Here is a 20,027-nt window from a genome sequence, read left to right on the forward strand (position 1 = left end):
ACTCCCCTAGCCAGGGAGGAATACAGAAGTCAATGGAACAGGGTTGGTTGTAGACGCAGTAATTTTAAAAATCGACCTAACGCAGCTAAATTCAACCTAACCCCGTTTTGTAGACCAGAGCTATGCAACATTCATTTTAAAGTACAGGTCAATTCCATTATTTTATATACAAGACAAGGTGATTCAAGTGACTGGGGTTTTCTTTAAATTTGCCACAGTTTGCACATTAAATATGGTCTTATCTGTCATCATACAAACTAGACTTTCTTACAGATGCTTGCTGTACTGCTCACTGAATATCACTAAATTAGACACCATGAAGATTGTATTTATTTTAAAAAAAGTCACATACACACAACCCCTAAGGAAAAAAAGTTGTTTTGTCTGATAGGATTTTGAGCCTCAGTTTTGGTGATAGTTGCTTGTACATGGCTTGTTTACTGCTGTGGGGCAAGCTTTTAGGCATGCTCTGCACTGGCCCTGCAAAGGGAGGGGTGGAGGGGGAGTCAGCAGCAATTTTGCTGTTTAACTTTGGCATGAGGGAGGTATCTCCTCTTTTTTGCATTGCTGTGCAGGGTACAGGAGATCAGTAATAGGAGCTTCCACTTTGTCCCCCTCCCACCCAAAGGAGCCAGCAGCTGGGATCTTCACTCTCTTGTCCAGGGAGCATGGAGGGGGTGGGGAACCAGTGAGTTCCCTTGTCTTTTCTCTAGACTCCTATAGTTGAGCTAGGGGTCACCTGGAAATAAGAGCCCTGCTCCATCCCCCTGCATGGCACTCAGGTGACTGGCTAGGGGCTAGTCAAGACAAAACACAAATCCTTTTATGACAGAGCAGGCCACTGCCCCCCCGGTGCTTGTCAGCAGCTGCCTGCATCTAAACTAAATAGGAGCAGCAAAAGGCCAGGAGGAGCTAGATGAACTCTTTCCATGGTAATACAATAGTAAAATGAATACCCATAGACAGCAACACAGTTCTGGGTACAAGTCTAACATTCTGAGACAGTTTTAGGAGGGAACTGCAGAAAGAGCTCTGGCAGCAACCACAGAACAGCAATAAATATTTACACTACAATAATGCAAACAAACAGTGGCAGCAGTCACTAATATAATTACTTGACATTTAAGTACCACAAAGCACATCACAAACATTAACATCACAACATCTGAGATAAAACAAGGAGTGGATAAAAACCTCATTTCAGATGGAAGTGAGGTTTTTACCCAAGAAAGCTTATACTCAAATAAATCTGTTAGTCTTTAAGGTGCCACCAGACTCCTTGTTTTTGTGGATACAGACTAACACGGCTGCCCCCGGATACTTTACATCTCAGATGTGGCTGCTATTATCCTAATTTTACAGAGTAGAAATAGCATAACATGGTTAAGGCAGAGGCACTTCAAATGCAGATATCTAACTTCAGGCATTCAAAATCTGCAAGTCTATCAAAGCAGGGATAGAACCTTGGCCCCCATATTCCTACTGCCCTCGCTCTAATAATCAGACCACCTTATGCCAGGCAAACATGAATCACAAATCTTAGATGAAATCATCTAGTGGATCAACCTGTATATAAATGAAGGCCAAACCTTTCATATAAAATAATTTGTTTTCTCAAAGGCTGTAGTGACAGTACACTAATGGTTCCTTATGTGTTTGTCTAGCCATTTTATTCTTTTCAGATAATATTTTAACGGGTGAATTATTTCTATCAACCAAACAATGTTACCAATACAAACAGTATTACAGTGACCTGAAATAGTCTTTTCCTTCCTAAAAAGTTACTTTTTACTCATATCTGAAACATGCTAGGAGTCATTCTAGCACATCCTCTTCTGTCCCCAAGGAGTTAACACTGCCATGCTTTCCTGTGTCGTGTGATCTCATGGGTCTACAAAGCTGGCACAATCCTGCAGAAGTGAGGAAGCTATCCCTTTCATTCATAGCCCCTGAAACAAACCCTTTTGAAATATCAGCTGTTGACACCCCCATTAAGAACCCAATGAATTCTTACAATACAAGCCTCTTTGTAAGCGTCTTTAATATAAGAACATTCTGTAAAGATGATCAGGAATAATGCAAGGCTTTTTCTCCATTACATTCAAGTGAAGTAAAATTATTTAAAATCCTGGATCCCATGAAATTGTCTGTTCAACTTCCTTTTCTTCATAGCAGATAATTTCATCTCCAATATTGAACTCTATGTTCTTATCCAAACTGAGGCCACAATCCATGCCAGTTTTTATTACCTGGACATCATCTTTATGGTGCTTCAGTGAGGTTAAAAATCCTAGAGAGAGAATGAATGTCAATGCAGGAAAAAAATAGATTGAATATAAAGACTAATGTGGACTTCAAACAACCCCTGTCCTCCGACCCCCCCAGAAAAGCAAAAAACTACATGGCAAGGCCAATGCAAGAAGGTTCTGATTTTTAGTGATGCTGAACCTCCATAATTTACACAGGTTCTGAAAATCAGGTGCTACTCCTTTCAAAGTTTAATTGATCTGACAATCTCCTTCCTACACAGATTGCTGTCAGGAGTTCAGAGCATGTGGAAGTTTCTTAAGGGGAGGGAACACCAGGATGATTGGTCAAGAAAATGTCTGTCCAAAACCAATTCTGCATGCATTGCTTAAGCAAGAAAACAAGCTTTGCAGGAACTAGACATGTCCTTTTTAGGTGAAGTCCACTGTAAATAGTGTATTAAGTTGACTGAACAACTTTTTAAGGAGAAAATTCCACCTTCAGATACACCAAAACATTTTCATTGACTTCCACTGTATGTATAGATCAGAGGACCTGATCCGGGCCTAAGAATCTAACTCCAATGGTGAGCATGTATGTGTAGTAGAATATCAGTGTGGATAAATGTTTTGATAGCAGTTTTACTTACCTTTCCAAACAACATCTCTGTTACGAATTAATTTAAACTTCATCTTTCTGTCTAACTGCCCCTTTTGTACTCGGCAGCCAGCCACTGGAACCTTGCTTTTTCCTACTGTGACACAGAAGGTAGCGAGAACAGAGGCTTCCCCTATGGAAAGATATGGAAGGACTAAGTGCAATGGAACAGAATACAAACTCCACCTGTAATGAATGCTATGCTTTGCTGTGCTATCAAAACATTAAAGTCTTCTAGACATTCTGCTACTATGTATTGAGGAGAATAACTGCAGAAGAATTCTACGCAATCCAGTATAGTGGGAAAGCTATCCTGGAGAATGAGATTTGTGTATTTCCTCAACATACCATTTTAAATCAAGGACTACCCCACAAGAAAGGTCTAGTTTTTCAAGGCAATATTTAGCATCCAGTGAAAACTTACCTATTATATGCTCTACTACAGATGGGGGCAATTTGCTGCTCAATTCATCTTTCAAGTCTTCAATAAGATGGTAGACAATATTGTGAAGTTTAATTTTTATTCCCTTTTTAGCAGCCAGTTGCTGAATAGATTTGTTTGCATTCACACTGAATCCATATATGACACCTGACAGATAAAACCACCAGAGCTGATTATTAAATACAAACACTCCAGGTAGAGGAACTTCTTTGTTTTTCAAGCAGTAAGTGAAAACGTTTGGAAATGAGCTTGCAAAGGCTATCCTGAAATATTAATGTAATATTTTATTCTTAGCACAGTCTGTACTTAACAACTGAAAATTGTTTGTTTTACTTGGGTTGAGATTTTCACATTTACTAATTTAAATTACAATCCTTTTTTCTCTTCCTTTTGGAATCAGGAGTCAAGATATCCTGAAATTGAGCGCTAGTAAAAGCAACATTACTGATAAAATTTCATTTTGCAGTTTCCCTGTTTTAATTTTTCCATCCGTTTTTAAAATCAGAGATCAGATACTGGGTCACTGCATGTACACTAAGCACCTCCAACAATGCAATCTTACTTTAAGAAGAGTTGCTTCAATGGAAACCTTCACAAAATACTGTCCCTAGATCAGTATAGTTTTAGCCATGTCAGTCCCAGGACATTAGAGAGACAAGATGGATGAGGTAATATCTTAAATTGGACCATCTTCTGTTGGGGAGAGAGACAAACTTTCAAGCCACACAGAGCTCTTCAGGTTGAAAAAGAGCTCTATGTGGCTCAAAAGCTTGTCTCTCCAACGGAAGATGGTCCAATTAAAGATATACCTCACCCACTTTGTCTCTCTAAATTCCTAGATGATACAATTAAATGTAACAAAGCAGATAGATAGCCAGTCGGATCCTTAGATCTGGCTGAGCAATATGGTACATGAAGGAGCAGAATTGAAAGGGAGCTACTTATCTTGGGTCCAGAAAAGGCCAGCTCCTTATCTTGGTCTCCAGCATAAATCAGAGCAACCTGAAGGAGGTTCTAATTTAGTCCCAGCTATGGCCCAGGGCAGTTCCAGCAACTGGGGATTAAATCAGGCACAGGGGCACTGGGAGGAGGTTACAACAGGAACCACTATGCTGGCCAACCCCCTCCCCCACCAGGACTTCCCTGCACAAAAGAATCCTCTGGGATCTAGTTAAGCCAGTTGTCTGGCTGCTTTGCACTGCTGAAGCAGCGTAAGGCAACCAGATAAGGGCTCAAATCTAGAGCACTGTCTCCAACACACAAGTTTGCAGGTATTGTCTGCCACATTATAGACAATACAGTATTGTGTATACCCTTATCTATATTACTTGCATTTTCACTAGAGTTCTAGCAGGATACCTGTTTGTACAGGTACTAGTATTTATTTTCTGTGAAAGAAAAACTAATATTTTTATATTTCATACAAATTTACATTGATTGTATTGCTAATTATTCATTACACAGGAGAAACAAAAACTGAAAGCACAGCTACCCTGTTCATTTAATAAAATATGAAGGATTTCATACTGATTGTAAGGTAACTGTCTAAATTTATACTTTACCCTGAAACGTTTCAGCAAGATTTATGTCATTTTCAGTGATATCACCTACTCCAAAATGGATCACATCCAATTCACATTCATCGTTGGCATTATAGCTATCCAGAATGTTTAGAATGGCCTCAATGGAACCATCTACATCACCTAAATAGATCAAATGTTCTATTACTAGGCATTGTAAAATCAGAATAAACCAAATACCAAAATTATAACAAACAGAAGACAAATGCTGCTACATGGGAATTCTAGATTGTACAATGTCATCAAAAAAGATGTAATATCTGGTGCATTATTCTTTTTAGCATACATAAGAGACTGCTGAACATACTGCACAAACTTGAAAGTGTGGTGTACTATTCTGAAAAGTGACTGAACGTAACATCATTGGGGGGAGGAGGGTCAACGTTTGTTGCGTCTCAATGATTTTCAGATCAAGTTTGCTTAGTTTTGCAAATACCGTCAGCCCTGCACATTCAGCCTGGGATACTAAAGTCAAGCTGGGTTCTTCCTGGCTCTTGCATCATCAATAAAGATTCTGCATGGCCTCAGTTCTACCAATGGAACACTATTGCCAATGGAGTTGACCTGATATAATTGATATATTATCAATGCAGACTATGAGTCTGCACAGATAGCCCTGCAACTGGAATTTAGGGCCTGATCCTGCAAATACTTGAGCATGTGAGTTATGTGTTTACACACGAGTTTCAATAGGATTGCTCAAAGTTACTCACCTGCTTAAGTCTTTGCAGGATCAGTGCTTTAGTTGAGCAATGCTGTTGCTAAGGTAAGAACCAGAAGAGAAGCCCATAGCTGCTGGTTCGCCAGGGCTGACAGTAGTAAAAAATACATTTCTTGAAGTAAGCAGATATGTCTCTGAATAGACCCAGGAAGCATATGAGTAAGAATATGCCATACCTATATAGTAACTTTTCAGAGTAAAACCATACTTTAATGTTATTGTAGTCATTAAGTTATGCTTACATTAATTTTCATAAAGAAAAAAAAACATTTCCTTCAGGAAGTTCTTTCTCAAAAGATTACAAGCCAGTGCTTAATTTTAGGACTGGAACAGAGTTCTTATTGTGGTAAGAACTGTGGTTATTCAAGACATTTTCACAAAGATTCCACTCTAGGGGTGCATGCAGCCCACATGCACAAGATTAGATTCTTTTGAATAGCAGTGTCTGTTGAGGCTGCCCCTGTGCCTTGAACACTCACTTACTCCCTGAAGCCAAGTGTATGAAAAGCGGGGTGCACATCTCAGTTCCTTCACCAATAAGAATCTCTTGGGAGCAGGTCTCCAATTGGCAGGGATGGGGGGGGGGGTCATGGAATCTGTGGATAACATCTCAAAAAAAAAAACCCACAGGTATTGTAGGGTAAGTAACTGTTCAAGTGATTGTCCACAGATTCCACTTTTGCTGACTAACAAACAGTTGCCTATTTACCAGTAACTAGGCAGCAGGAGTTCTACTTTAATACAGATTGCAGGACTGCCATGCCAAAGCTAGCATCCAATCTGGACGCTTGTGCCAAGGAATAGCAAGTGTAGATGTTTGGATTGAGTTCCATGTTGCTTCCTATGCAGACGTTGATCAAACATGCTGCAGAGGCCATTTCAGTGTTAATATGTCCATGGGGATCTTTCTTAGCCAAATCGTAAGTCCTGAAGTAGTCCGAGACTCATTCGATATAATCCTTTCAGTGAATGCCAAAAAGAGAGAATCCAAGACAGGTGTGCACAGGAATGGATTGGTCCAAATAAAAGGGCAATACTCTGATGACTTCAAACATATGGAGGTTTATTTCACCCAGAACAGACAAGGGAAGAACACAGGGAGATGAATCAACTAATTGATTTGAAAGTTGGAAACTCCTTTAGGGAGAAACTTTGGGTGAACTCTGAGAGGAAAAGAAATATGTCTTTTCCAGCAGAGGGGAAGTTCTGTCAGCTGTGCCTTGTCTTGGTATCACCACTGAGGTTGATCTAGCAATAACCTCCCATAGCCTCTCTCTAAGGAGAATCTGACATCTACCCCACTGAAAGATGTCTCCATGCCATGCATCAGTGCTGATATGGAGTCCTACATCTACTGTAGTCAATACCTCAGGTCAGTCCCAAGGAGGTGGGTAGTGCATACCACAGTGGTGGGTCTCAATATGGGCATACCCTGTGCCAAGATGGACCATAGCGAAAGTACTTTGTGCCAGGGGCTTAGGGTGTGGTTGTTGCCTTGCTATAGGTAGCAGAGACAGAACAGTCGTTGGTGAAGGAAGAGATCCAATATGGTCCACTGGTTGGATAAAATCAGCTCATGCATGAAGAACATGCATGACTGACTGAAGCTGAACCTGAGCAAGACAGATGTAATACTAGTGGGCAGAGGAAAGCATTTTGAAGAGTTTGCAGCCACGGTGCCGTTTCCTTTGGTTAAAGGCACACATCCACAACTGGTCAATTTGGTCTGTAGTTTAGGAATACACTTGGATTCCCTGATGACAGGTGTGCACCTGAATGGATTGGTCCTATTCAGATAAAGGGCAATACCCTGATGACTTCAAACACACAGAGGTTTATTTCACCCGGAATAGACAAGGAAGAACACAGGGAGATTAATATGATTAATGCTTTTATCATATCTCGTTGGCTACGAGGCCCAGTCCCATCCTCTCGGATGACAACCTGACCTCAGTTCTCCTGTCCTCCGCTCTCTACATTGCCTTCCCATAGAACAAAGCATCAAGTTCAAGGTTTTGATCCTTATCTTTAAAGTACTGCATGGCCTGGGCTCAGGATATCAGAAACATTGCCTAAAGCTCCAGGATAAAGAGTGTGGTCAACAACTTTCCTTCTCTGGCACAATAGAAGTCTCTACATTAAGGGTAAACCTCATCTGTGTAGGAGACAGAACTTTTCCTGGGGTTAGTCCCAGACTGGAATGAACTCCCTGCAAAATTAAGGATCATCACAAACCTCACCACCTTCTGTTCCAAATGCAAGGTGCATTTCTTTAACCTGCATTAAATACAAATACATAGTAACATTTAATTTTTTTTTTTTTTAAAAGAAAAAAAAATGTATCTACCAGTACAAGACATACATTTCACCCCCTGGGAAGAGGATTTCTAATACAGTTGTTTTAAAACTTTTTTTCTGGGGACCAAGTTGAAGAAAATTGTTGATGCCCTTGACCCAGCGGAACTGAGGATAGGGGTTTGGGGTGTGGGAGGGGCTCAAGGCTGGGGTGCAGGGCTAAGGATACAGGCTCTGGGGTGGGGCCGGGGATGAGGGGGCTGGGGTGCAGGAGGGGCTCTGGGCTGGGACTGCAGGCTCTGGGGTGGAGCCGGGGCTGCGGGGTGAAGGAAGGGGTTCTGGATTTGGGGGGGCTCAGGGGCTGGGGTGCGGGAGGTCAGGACTCTGGGCTGGGGCTAGGGCTGCGGGGTTTGGGGGGGCTCAGGGCTCTGGGGTGGGGGATGCAGCCTCTGGGGTGCAGGAAGGGGTTCCAGGTTGGGGGGGGGCTCAGGGCTGGGGCAGGGGATTGGAGTGTGGATTTACCTCCAGCAGCTCCCATTCAGCAGCACAGCCGGGGCGCAGAGGCAGGTTTCCCGCCTGTCCTGGCACCACGGACCGCGCTGCACCCCGGAAGTGGCCAGCAACAGGTCCAGCTCCTAGGCGGAGGCGCGCAAGCTGCTTCACGCAACTCTCGCCCACAGGCACCGCACCACAGCGCCCACCCCCCAGCTCCCTTTGGCTGGTTTCTGGCCAATGGGAGTGCGGAGCTGGTGCTCGGGCAAGGCACATAGCCTCATTGCACCCCTGCCTAGAAGCTGGACCCACTGCTGGCCACTTCCAGGGTGCAGTGCGGTGTCGGAAAAGGTAGGCACTAGCCAGCCTTAGCTGGGCAGCACTGCTGTTGGGACTTTAAATTCCCGGTTGGCGGTGCTGACCAAAGCAAGGTGACCCAATGCCTTAAATGCCACGACCCAGTACTGAATCACGACACACCGTTTGAAAAAACACTGCTCTAACTGAGAAGAGCTGACAGACTTTAGTCACACTGCTTAATGCACTACTGAAGGCACTCAGATACTACGTGCTGATGAGTGTGGTGTAAGAACCTACATAAGAATAGAATAGACTGTTGGTGTTGGCTTGGGTTTTGGTGTAGGTGCACTGAAATGGGACTCCACCTGTAGGCTTTTAGAATAGTGAGCCTTACAGGAGACTTTCCATCCTGTTTGGAAAGGGGGATAAGCATCTGGGAGAACTCCTTAAAAGCCTTTTCCGAAAATATTGCCAATATGGTTGGCAAGTAGGGCTTACGAGTGACAGGTTGCCCTGGAGCTTGGAGTGGCATCTCAGCTCACGGGGGCACTCAATGCATGGGATAGGCCCCATATCAGGAGTGTCTTAAAAAGTCTGCCAAAATCTGATAAGGCATGGACCTTTCCAAGAGGATGTATTTCCATTTTGCCTCCTTCACTATTTGAGTCCTTTTGGAGAAGAACTCGGTAATCAAGAAGCACTCTGGAGCAAGGTCCTCTCCCAGGCACAGCAGCATCTGTGACTGGCATCCCTGTGTCACTGGAGGGACAAACCTTAAAACCTAGTGACCTGCAAGTCAGTCATTTTAAGTTCTTATTTGGGGGGGGGTGAGAGTAGAAGGGCCATTATACAAGGGAAAGGGGTGTGTACAAGGAGCAAGACCCTTGTACAGAGGGAGAGAAAACCTACCACTACTCTAAATCTAAGGGTTTTTTTGGTTTTAAAAAAGGTCAATGGGCAAAAAAAAAACTTATCTAAGCAAAAAATAAAACTAATAGAACTGTGTCAGCTAACTTGCTCAGGGCAAGAGATGCGAACACTAAAGGATGCCATCTCACAGCCACAGGCAGAAAGGAACAAAATGTGCATTGTGGCCAACCCATCCTTTATACCCTCAGCTACAGGAAGCAAGAAGGGTACAGGTGAAACCCCAACAGTGTTATTCACAAGAATCAGATCTCACGCACCAGGAGTGGAATCTGCGTGGATACTCTCTCAAAGAAAAACCTATAATTGTTTAGGTTTAAATTTAGATTTGGAAAATATGCACTAAAACAACTGCAAAGTCAACTGAACATGACAGCACCTTTAACAATTACAGGTAGCACGTTTCTGTCACTCTCCGCTCTCTCTTTAGACCTCATAGCTATTAGATGTTTGTTGGTTTTATATAACGCTGCTTTTCTCTGTCTCCAGGTCAGATTGGCTAGGCTCTCTCGCTCTTTCTTGTATGCATCTTTGTGTTCCTTTTGTTTTGCTTCAATAACTTCCATATCCTGTTTGATCTTCTCCTGTTGTTCAGCATAGTTTCTCCAGTCAACAACTTCACGTGCCCTTTGCTTGGCAGAAGAGACGGCACTGTTACTTATCAATATATAGTACTGGGCAGCTTGGTCTTAAACGTTTTTCTAGATGATTATCTAATGGACACCATTCAAGCGCTTTCTTGATTTTAACTTTGCTTAGCTAGACTGTAAAATAATACTTAAAATTAAAAGCAAAACAATCTTATTTTACACAGAAGACAACAGGAGAGGTGCCCAACATAGACAAGTTCTCAAGCCAACATACAAGGGCATGGTAACCATTCCATAAACTACTGTGGAATAAACTGCATTATTTTGCTCCTAGGTATCTCTCACCTCACTCCATGGCAGCAAAAAACTGATACCAGAACCATTTATCCAAAGCAACAATCAGAATCCTAAATGGATTTAGGAAACATACAATGGCCAATTCATAAGAGATTGTTGTAGCCTCTCTGCAGATTATTTGATATCAAAAAGTCACTGGAAAGGTATATCTAAGGGACTCCAAGGTCACAAGGAGAACGCTGGAGGTGAGAAACCTGATATCAGAGGTGGGCTTCTTACATTTGGTCTTACAAAAGGGTCAGGATAAAACACAGGAAGCTTTGGAGAGGCTGGAGTCTTAAATGATACTGCTTGTTCCCTCTAATGACACAAACTGTACCTATCTGCATTAGCTTTGGCAGAGTTTAAGTTAAAACAAGTTATGCACACCAATTTGTTTTATTTTGAGTCTCATTAATTCTAAGATTAAGAATAATGAGCCCATTAAGTTTTGGTTTATTTTATGTCATGTTTTGAAGTAATTATTATTATGCACTACTGAAGAGGAGACAACCTAAGTCCTTTGAGAGGCATGGGGAAGAAATTAGTAATTATTCCTGGACACTCAGCCAAGGCAATACTGAAAGAGAAGCCACCCAGACACCAGCTAGTCAAGCAGAAGTAAAGGGAAAATAGGACACCACAGGTTACACTTCCATCCCACTGATAGATTGCTTTCTTTGGCTAAATGTGGAGCAGATCAACGTGGAAGTGCTAGAGGAGGGGAGGGAATAAGGGTTATGTGTTTCAGTGGGTTCTTCAATCCTTTTGTGGAAAACCTATTCCAGGCCACATTTAGTACCCAGGTTTTGTCTTCAAGCCTTAGTTACCATGGCTCATTTTGAATGAACGTTACAATTTTTGTATTTAATTCTATCTACGTTACATACTGCAATACAAGCGTATTAGCTATGCATTAAGTTATTCTTGCTATACCTCAGATTCTACTTCAAGGATTTCAGCTCCGGCTGAAGGGACTTCCTTCCAGCCCACAATTTCCACCGGCATGCTGGGAGTGGCTTCATCTACTGTTTTGCTATTCTCATCAAACATCAGGCGCACTTTTGCCCAGCTTTTACCTGCAACCAGAATACATCCTTTTCTCAGAGTTCCTCTCTGGATTATGGCCGTGGTTACTGGACTAGGAGAAGGAAAAAGGGGAAGACAGACAAAGGTAAGTTTGCTATCACATTTACAGTTACATGCCTTTAAGAAAAGACGAAAAAAGCAAATATATAACAGTATGGGCTATGATCTCAGAACACAGCTATTAAACATTTCACCACCTTGCAGAGGGAGTTTTAAAGAAGACTTGCAAAGAAAAAAAATAGGCTGTATCCTTTTTAGTATCTTTAGTTGTATAAAGATGTTAAAAATTCAGCAACCTCCTCCTCTTCAATTAGGCACTGAGAAAAATCACAAAATATGAGACACCAAACAGTCCTCCAGAAAATCCAGGAAGTACCAGACACATTGCTTATATTTCTAAGGTAATAAACATCAAGCAGAATTTGTTGAAAAGAAACCTTCCAGGTCTCCCTTTTTTTTTTTTTATTATATATATATATATATATATATATATATATATATATATATATATTATATATATATATATATATATATATACACATACATATATATACATACAGAGAGAGAGAGAGAGAGAGAGATTTTTCTTTTGCAGGTACCCTATAAATATCACTATTTTAAAGAACAAAGACAGTTTAGTGGATTGTTCATAAAAAGTTCTCTTTTATAGTAAGTAAACTACGTAGGTTAAAAAACTGTAAGATTAATATTCTTTAATTTTTAAAAAAAATCTATGTTAACATTTTATTTAAACAAATTTAGTTTATGTTTTACCATATATGCTGTCTGCTTATACAACACTTCGTTCCACTGGAAAATAAAATAGCCCAGTCAGTTCCTAATTGTTCATTTTCTGATTCCCATGCAGTAAGGCAATAAATACAGCAACGTTTGGATTGCAAACATTGCTGAGGAATTGTTAAATCCAAACAATAATCTTTTTTTCATTTAAAAATGAAGTTTTATTGAAATATACTAAGAATACTAGAGTTTTATATATTTTTTCAGTTAAAACCTTAATTTTGGAAATCACCTAGACAATGACTCTTTAACCAAGTCAACTGGAATAAACTTAACAGAAATATTAAATTAAAATTGGAAGGAAGACAGACGATTAGCTGACCTACCCTCTTCCTTGATCTGTGCGAGACTCTATTATGGTTCCCTCTACTAGGCCTGTGGAGTCTGCCTTCAGTTCCAACACCTCGGCTAGAGCAACAGTTGCCTCTGCTAAAGCCATCAGGTTCTCACCCTGTACCAAAAAACAGTTAAGAATTAAGGAGGCAGCTAGTTACAATAGGATCAGAAGATGAATTTTCTGTACCAGCATCTGTCCCAATACACATGATCAATAGTTCCCAATTCCACAATGCAATCCAATAGACCAGAGCGGTCACTGAAGTAATACAAGATCAAGGTCTAAGACTGCAGTGCTAGCAGTCCTGAATGCAAACAACAAAGATCAGGAAGCATGAAGGGGAGAGAGGGGGCCTTGTATATCATGAGCAATAGCAGACTGGTTAGTGCTGGAAATAGGGAGTTTAATCTTCCTATTAGTAAAACAATTCTTTTAAAAATATTTTCCACACTTGACCCCTTTTTTTTTTTTTTTTTTTTTTTTGAGGAGTGGAGAGAGGTGGATGTGGGGTCAAGGAGCAAATTGGGTAGGAGGAGGAAACTGGTGTGGTATTTAGGGTGCACCCTTTTCCCATTTCAGAACTAATTTTGCCCTCTCTCTCCTGATTCTGAGCAGCTGTCCCCAGCTTCCTCAGCGCTCCCATTAATAGGTTCAATTCAGAAAGACAGCAATAAAGTAATTAGCATGCTCCAGATTTAATTTCTGGCAAGATAATTTTGGTCACCACAGAATCAAGTACCAGTAGTAAATCTAGGATTTCAGATTATAGTAATTAACTACCAGTTGTCTATAGGAAGTAGATTTATGAGACTTACTCTCTCCTGCCAGCTGTGTCCAAACTTGTATTATGAAGGTTTATACTTGGTTTTGAATTATTTCTTTCTGCCTAATTTCAGCACTAACTCCTCTGGATGCCTTTTACTTAAAGCACAAATATGAGTCAATGACAGAAGTCTGGAACAAATACCACTAACAAAAATCAGAGGCAACTGGAAGTCTGTAGTTCTACTGCTAGTCTCTTGCAAGTTCAGGCCTTTAGTGAGTAAGAAACTGAGAGCTCTTGATTCCAACTGATTCCACTGGGAGCTCAGGGCACCCAGCATACTCCAGGAGTAGGCCCCAAGTCAAAACTCATTTTCCAAGTGCCAAATCAAAGTATTCCATATGGCAGAATTCCCCGAACATGACCGAATCCATCAAAATTTTACCTTAAGTGCAGACATATGTACAGCCTGAACATCACCCCCATACTCTTCACAAACCACATCATGAGCCAGCAATTCTTTCTTCACTCTTTCAGGATCAGCTTCAAGTTTATCACATTTGTTTATGGCAAGGATGATAGGAACTGAGAAAGAAATAAGCATCTCTCTCTTATACCAGTACAAGATTACCTTAATTTAGAGCTTAGGTAAATGTGCTTTTTCTTCAGTTATTACTGTTTGCTACATGAAACACGAGTGAATCCTGTTTATACATTCAACAAGCACATTTGTTTGCTAGGCTTAAAACAATGCTCATAAACTGTCCAAACGTTGAAAATGACATTAATAAAATGATACCACTGCTGTTTTGAGTTGCAAAATTATGGGAAAACAAAAGTAGTATTTTTTATTCTGTTTTTATTAAAACTGGTGCTAGTAACAATGCAATAAAGCCACGAACACTAGCTCCAGAGTGACATTTTGTAAATAATAGACAGTAGTGCTAAAGTATCTCTAGTAACATATCCAAGTATTTTTCTTACTGTGTCCTTACCCAATATAATAGAATGCTACTAATGTGTGTTATGCAAGAGGTCAGAGTAAATTATTATAATTAGGGTCCTACCAAATTCACAGCAACAAAAAATGCATCACAGATGGTGAAATCTAGTCTTTTGTGTGCTTTTATCTAACACTATACAGATTTCACAGGGAAGACCAGCGTTTCTCAAATTGGGGGTCCTGACCCAAAAGGGAGTTGCAGGGGGGAGGGGGGTCGCCAGGTTATGGGGGGGGTCACAGTATTGCCACCCTTACTTCTGCATTGCTGCCTTCAGAGCTGGGTGGTCACAGAGTAGCGGTGCTGACTGAGGGCCCAGCTTTGCAGGCAGCAGCCTAGAAATAAGGGTGGCAATACCATACCATGCCATCCTTACTTCTGCACTGCTGCTGGTGGTGGCTTTGCCTTCAGAGCTGGGCAGCTGGAAAGCAGCTGCTGCTGGCCAGGAGACCAGCTCTGAAGGCAGAGCCACCGTCACTAGCAGCGCAGAAGTAAGGATGGCTTGATATGGTATTGCCACCTTTACTTCTAGGATGCTGCTTGCAGAGCTGGGGCCTAAGTCAGCAGCCACCACTCTCTGGCTGCCCAGCTCTGAAGGCAGCAGCGCAGAAGTAAGGGTGGCAATACCGCGACTGACCTAAAATAACCTTGCGACCCCCCTGCAACTCCCTTTTGGGTCAGGACCCCCAATTTGAGAAATGCTGGTCTTCCCCATGAAATCTGCATATTATAGGGTAAAAGCACACAAAAGACCAGATTTCACGGTCCATGACATGTTTTTCATGGCCTTGAATTTGGTAGGGCCCTACTTATAATCTATGAACTTATAATACTCAGTACTATCTATCCTAGCTGTTTCTAAGATGCCTGTTACCAATATCTATATGAAGGAACCGCACAATATGCATCAGTCAACAAAGAGAATCAACACTAATGTTCATTTGTATTCACTAGCAAAATTAAAGTAGTAAGGAACAATTCTATTCACAAAAGCTAGAGGTGTAATTATGTAGGTGTAACTATGGTAGAATTCTCCAAGTGCATGGTTAGCTTCTCTCTGTCCACTACAAATATAGTTTTTTGATGTCCCATTCTGGGCTTTAAAACATATACTTTAGCATGTGAACTGGATATCTGGAAGGATTCTCATGCCTGGTGGGCTATAACCAATGGTGCAGAAGCAGCAGGAAAGGAAACTCTTCATGCCTCCCTCTGTAGTGATCCATATAGCCTAGCTACATGCAGCATTAATGGGTGTCAAAGCGGTTGCCACCTACCCCTCCCACGCTCTCAATCAAGGAAGTTTATTCTAACAGAGACCCTTTGGCAGCTGGGGGTCCACCCTCTGAGAACTGTAGAGGAAAAAAAGCACCTTTTTCTCTTCTCTGTGCATCATATTGCTCTCAATTTCATCAAAAGTCAAAACAGTTTTGTGGTGGTGCATTTGCCAAAACTATTTTAGAACATTTAATCTTCTCTCCACTCAAAGTGATTCTGCAAACTCCTAACATATACACTGTGAAAAAAAACAGGAATTTAATCCTTGGTCAATTTGATGTAAAAGAGTTAATTACAATGCAACCTAGCTAAGGCTGCTGAGATCATGTGATTGGCCCAAGATGGTAAATGTCTTTTCATAGCATTGTTTAGATCCATTTTTCTTTTGGTGGTAGAAGAGCTAAAACTTTACAAGAAGCTCAAGAAGAAAATCCTGAGACAGCATAAAAACCAGCAGCATATTTCAAAAAGGTCTCTTTAGCAAGGAGCCCATATTTGAATATCAAAGACTTTACTTCATTCACTGGCACAGATCTAACCCACAAAACAACTTTAGAGCTATTTAAAAAAAAACTTTGCAAAATCATCATTGAAATTTACCTTCCTATGCATAAAAGTTGACTAGTTCCACCTTAACTATAGTGATAATGATAAAGAAAAAAAATATCTTCCTCACATGTCAAGAAAAATCAGTTGCCTTGAGTTAGTAATATAGAAAGCTTTTTAAAGAGTTACACGCAAATATATTTGTAATTAATGTGTTAATATCTAGGCTATGATAAAAAATTTAATATTAAGCCTATAGAAATCAAGAAAAAAAAATACTGAAGATACTGAAAAATCCCAGTGATGGCCATGTCACTGTTCTATGTGAGAAAACTAAGGATTATAAAACCCTGAAAAGTTGAAACTGATTTGGAAACAAGCTTAGATCACAGAATGATAAGCTGACAAAGACTTCTGAAATCGCAAAGACATTTTCAAAATGGAATTATGAAACTGCTAGGCCTGAATAATTCTGATTTCTCTGTAAAATGAGTAGAGCGAACTAGCCTTATGATTCTAGAGAGATATGCTATTAAAGTCCCTCCACTCCGCAGATTGGGGTTAAAAAGCAATCAGTGGGATCAGGCGTAAGTAGTACATTCCTCCAAGACCACATATGATCTGGAAAGCACTGAACAGGTACAATTCCCAGCGGGGTCCTTTAGGAGTTGGTTCTTGGCCGTATGCTACTCAATATTTCTATCAATAACCTGGAAGAAAACATGAAATCATCACTGATAAAGTTTACAAAAGTTGGGGAAGTGGTAAACAACGAAAAGGACAGACCACTGATTCAGAAAGATCTGGATCGGTTGGTAAACTGGGCTCAACCAAAGAATATGCATTTTAAATTTTGATGTAAATGTACATATCTAGGAACAAAGAAGGTAGGCCATACTTACAGGATGGGGGACTCTATGTTGGGAAGCAGTGACTTTGAAAAAGATTTGGGGGTTGTGGTCGATAATCAGCTGAACAATAGCTCCCAATGAGATGCTGTGGCCAAGAAAATTAACGTGATCCTGGGATGCATAAACAGGGAAATCTCAAGTAGGAGTAGAAAGGTTTATTTTAGCTCAGTATTTGGCACTCGTACATCTGCTGCTGTCCAGTTCTGATGCCCACAATTGAAAAAGGATGTTGATAAATTGGAAAAAAAGAGAGTTCAGAGAAGAGCCATGGGAATGATTAAAAGACTAGAAAACATGACTTATATAGTGATAGATTGAGCTCTTTGAGTATATTTAGCTTAGCAAGGAGAAAGTTAAGGGTGACTTGATTACAGTATATAAGAATCTAGATGGTGAACAAGTATTTAATAATGGGCTCTTCAGGTCTAGCAGAGAAAGGTACAACCTTATCCAATGGCCACAAGTTGAGAGTAACCAGCCACTGGAACAATTTACCAAGAGTGGTGGTGGATTCTCCATCACTGGACAATTTTAAAATCAAGACTGGATGTTTTTTCTACATGATGTTTTCTATTAAATTATTTTGGGGAAGTTTTATGGGCTGTGCTATACAGGTCAGATTAGATGATCACAACAGTCCCTTCTGGCCTCAAAATGTATTAGACATTTATATTGATACACAAGGGTCTCAGAGTAGCAGCCGTGTTAGTCTGTATTCGCAAAAAGAAAAGGAGTACTTGTGGCACCTTAGAGACTAACAAATTTATTTGAGCATAAGCATAAGTGAGCTGTAGCTCACAACATCGGATGCATTCAGTGGAAAAACAAGGATCTCAGTTATTCCATAGGATTGTTTAAGGAGGAAAAACATCCCCAACCTGAACGGACTTGGATTTGGTTCGAGGATTATGTTTTATGGGAGAGGACAGGCTGGTATTTGTTTTGTATGTGTGTTTATTCTTTGAATTGTTACTACAGAATGTCTTGGTTTATAGTGCTGGATATTAACACACCACAAATTTAAAAAAAAATGAAATGTTAAAAGGTCAAATATACCGTACCTTTGGCATTTTTAGCATGTTGAATAGATTCTATTGTTTGTTTCATTACTCCATCTTCTGCGGCTACAACTAATATGACAATATCAGTGACGTGTGTACCCCTTGCCCTCATTGCTGAAAAGGCAGCATGTCCTGGAGTATCGAGAAAAGTTACCTTTTCCCCAGAAGGCAAATATACTGTGAAAACATAATTTAAAACACAATACACTTCAAGCATAATCTTTCTCATAGTTTTCTTTGAACTAATACACCTTCCTCTATGAAGAATTTGTGTATCATCTATGAAAGTTAACACACTGTTTCTGTCATAGCAGATATCAAAAACGTGAAAAAAGCAGTGCTACTAATGAGCATAACCCTAGAGACAAACTCAGTGGTTAAAGGATAATGACGAGTTTAATTATAAAGACTGGGGCTTCCAAAGGGATCTATAGCAGATCTACAATCGGAATTGGATGCTTATCTAAATGGAGTTGGATGCCTGACTGCCTCAGTCCCCTTTGAAAATCTATCACAGTGCCTTTTATCCATAAACATCCTAAAGTACATACATCACCTCACCCACCACTGAAACGCAGAGAGAGTTTTGAGGTGAAGCACAGCAAGTCTTCAGTTTTAAAGAGCAACACTATCCAAGAGTTTAATTTATATAAAAAACTATATGTAACACTTTTAACTATGTATTTCTACAAGTTTTATAAAAGAAGGGAAGTATAATTATTCTACAGGCAGGGAAATTGAAGCACAAATATGAAATGACTTGCCCACAGCAAGGTCAGTGGCAGAGCTGTGAACAAAAGACTGCGGAATCCAAACCCAACATACTCTCCACTAGACCATGCTACCTCTCTCTAGGACAGGAAGGAAGAACAATATATGCAATTGTAAGTACAAGAGGAATGGCAGGTAGGCACACTACAATTACCAAAATTGGAATTGGGCTAGGATGCAGGGTTTTTTAAATCCTTACTCTTGCAAAAAGTGCCACGGGATCTTTAATGTCCCCAAGTGACCGAGACCTTACAGTATTATTTCAACATTGCAAATGGTATGCTTAATGCTTTTAAGTTCCATTCAAGCAGTATGTTCACGTTTTTTTCTGCTATATAGTAAAAAATCTTGCATATAATTGTATTCTGTTCAAGTAAACTGTAAGCAAAGCTGACTACTATATATACTGTATAACAAACTGGTTAAATCATACCAAGAAAGGCACCAATATGCTGCGTGATGCCTCCTGCTTCCATTGCTGCCACTTGAGTTTTTCGTAGACTGTCAAGTAAAGTTGTTTTCCCATGATCAACATGGCCCAATATAGTAACAACTGGAGGCCTTGGGGTTAATAAAGCTGGATCAGCGGGAGGCCTACAAATAATAGCAAAACATTAGTTTTGTCAAACACCCTGTGTAATATCTATGGGCAATAACGATCCCTATGCATAATTAGTAGCCATGTATCATAGCTCAGTGTTTAATAGAACAGTCAAGTTCTTCCCCAGTCTTCACAAAGAAATAAATGTAATAAAAAAATCATAACTAAAGCATTTTTCCTTCTTTATAGCAAACAAACAATCTTACTTATATCAGAATCAATTAATACAGCAATCCCAATTAGATGAAGCAAGAAGCAACATTTTTTAGACAAAAAGAAAA

The 20,027-nt window shown here is 40.4% G+C and overlaps 1 protein-coding gene across 6 annotated transcripts in view; it reads right to left on the reverse strand.

The window, feature by feature from the left end:
* Window positions 1-307: 307 nt before the first annotated feature.
* MTIF2 (mitochondrial translational initiation factor 2) overlaps window positions 308-20,027 on the reverse strand; it is a 30,164-nt gene continuing 10,444 nt past the window's right edge. For 3 of the 6 annotated variants that reach the window (XM_038396167.2, XM_038396166.2, XM_043512320.1), the window contains 10 exons: window positions 19,579-19,739; window positions 18,375-18,551; window positions 14,023-14,162; window positions 12,804-12,928; window positions 11,524-11,728; window positions 10,041-10,293; window positions 4,909-5,049; window positions 3,329-3,493; window positions 2,897-3,037; window positions 308-2,290 (listed from right to left, as the gene is read on the reverse strand). In XM_038396167.2, coding sequence (XP_038252095.1) covers window positions 2,121-2,290; window positions 2,897-3,037; window positions 3,329-3,493; window positions 4,909-5,049; window positions 10,041-10,293; window positions 11,524-11,728; window positions 12,804-12,928; window positions 14,023-14,162; window positions 18,375-18,551; window positions 19,579-19,739 — 1,678 coding nt within the window. In that variant the 3' untranslated portion in view covers window positions 308-2,120. Of the gene's footprint in view, window positions 2,291-2,896; window positions 3,038-3,328; window positions 4,401-4,908; window positions 5,050-10,040; window positions 10,294-11,523; window positions 11,729-12,803; window positions 12,929-14,022; window positions 14,163-18,374; window positions 18,552-19,578; window positions 19,740-20,027 lie in introns of those variants that run through there. The other 3 variants (XM_043512318.1, XM_043512319.1, XM_043512322.1) reach the window with 3 other exon arrangements.

This window comes from Dermochelys coriacea, chromosome 3 (assembly GCF_009764565.3).
Source record: "Dermochelys coriacea isolate rDerCor1 chromosome 3, rDerCor1.pri.v4, whole genome shotgun sequence".
Taxonomy (NCBI): Eukaryota; Metazoa; Chordata; order Testudines; family Dermochelyidae; genus Dermochelys; species Dermochelys coriacea.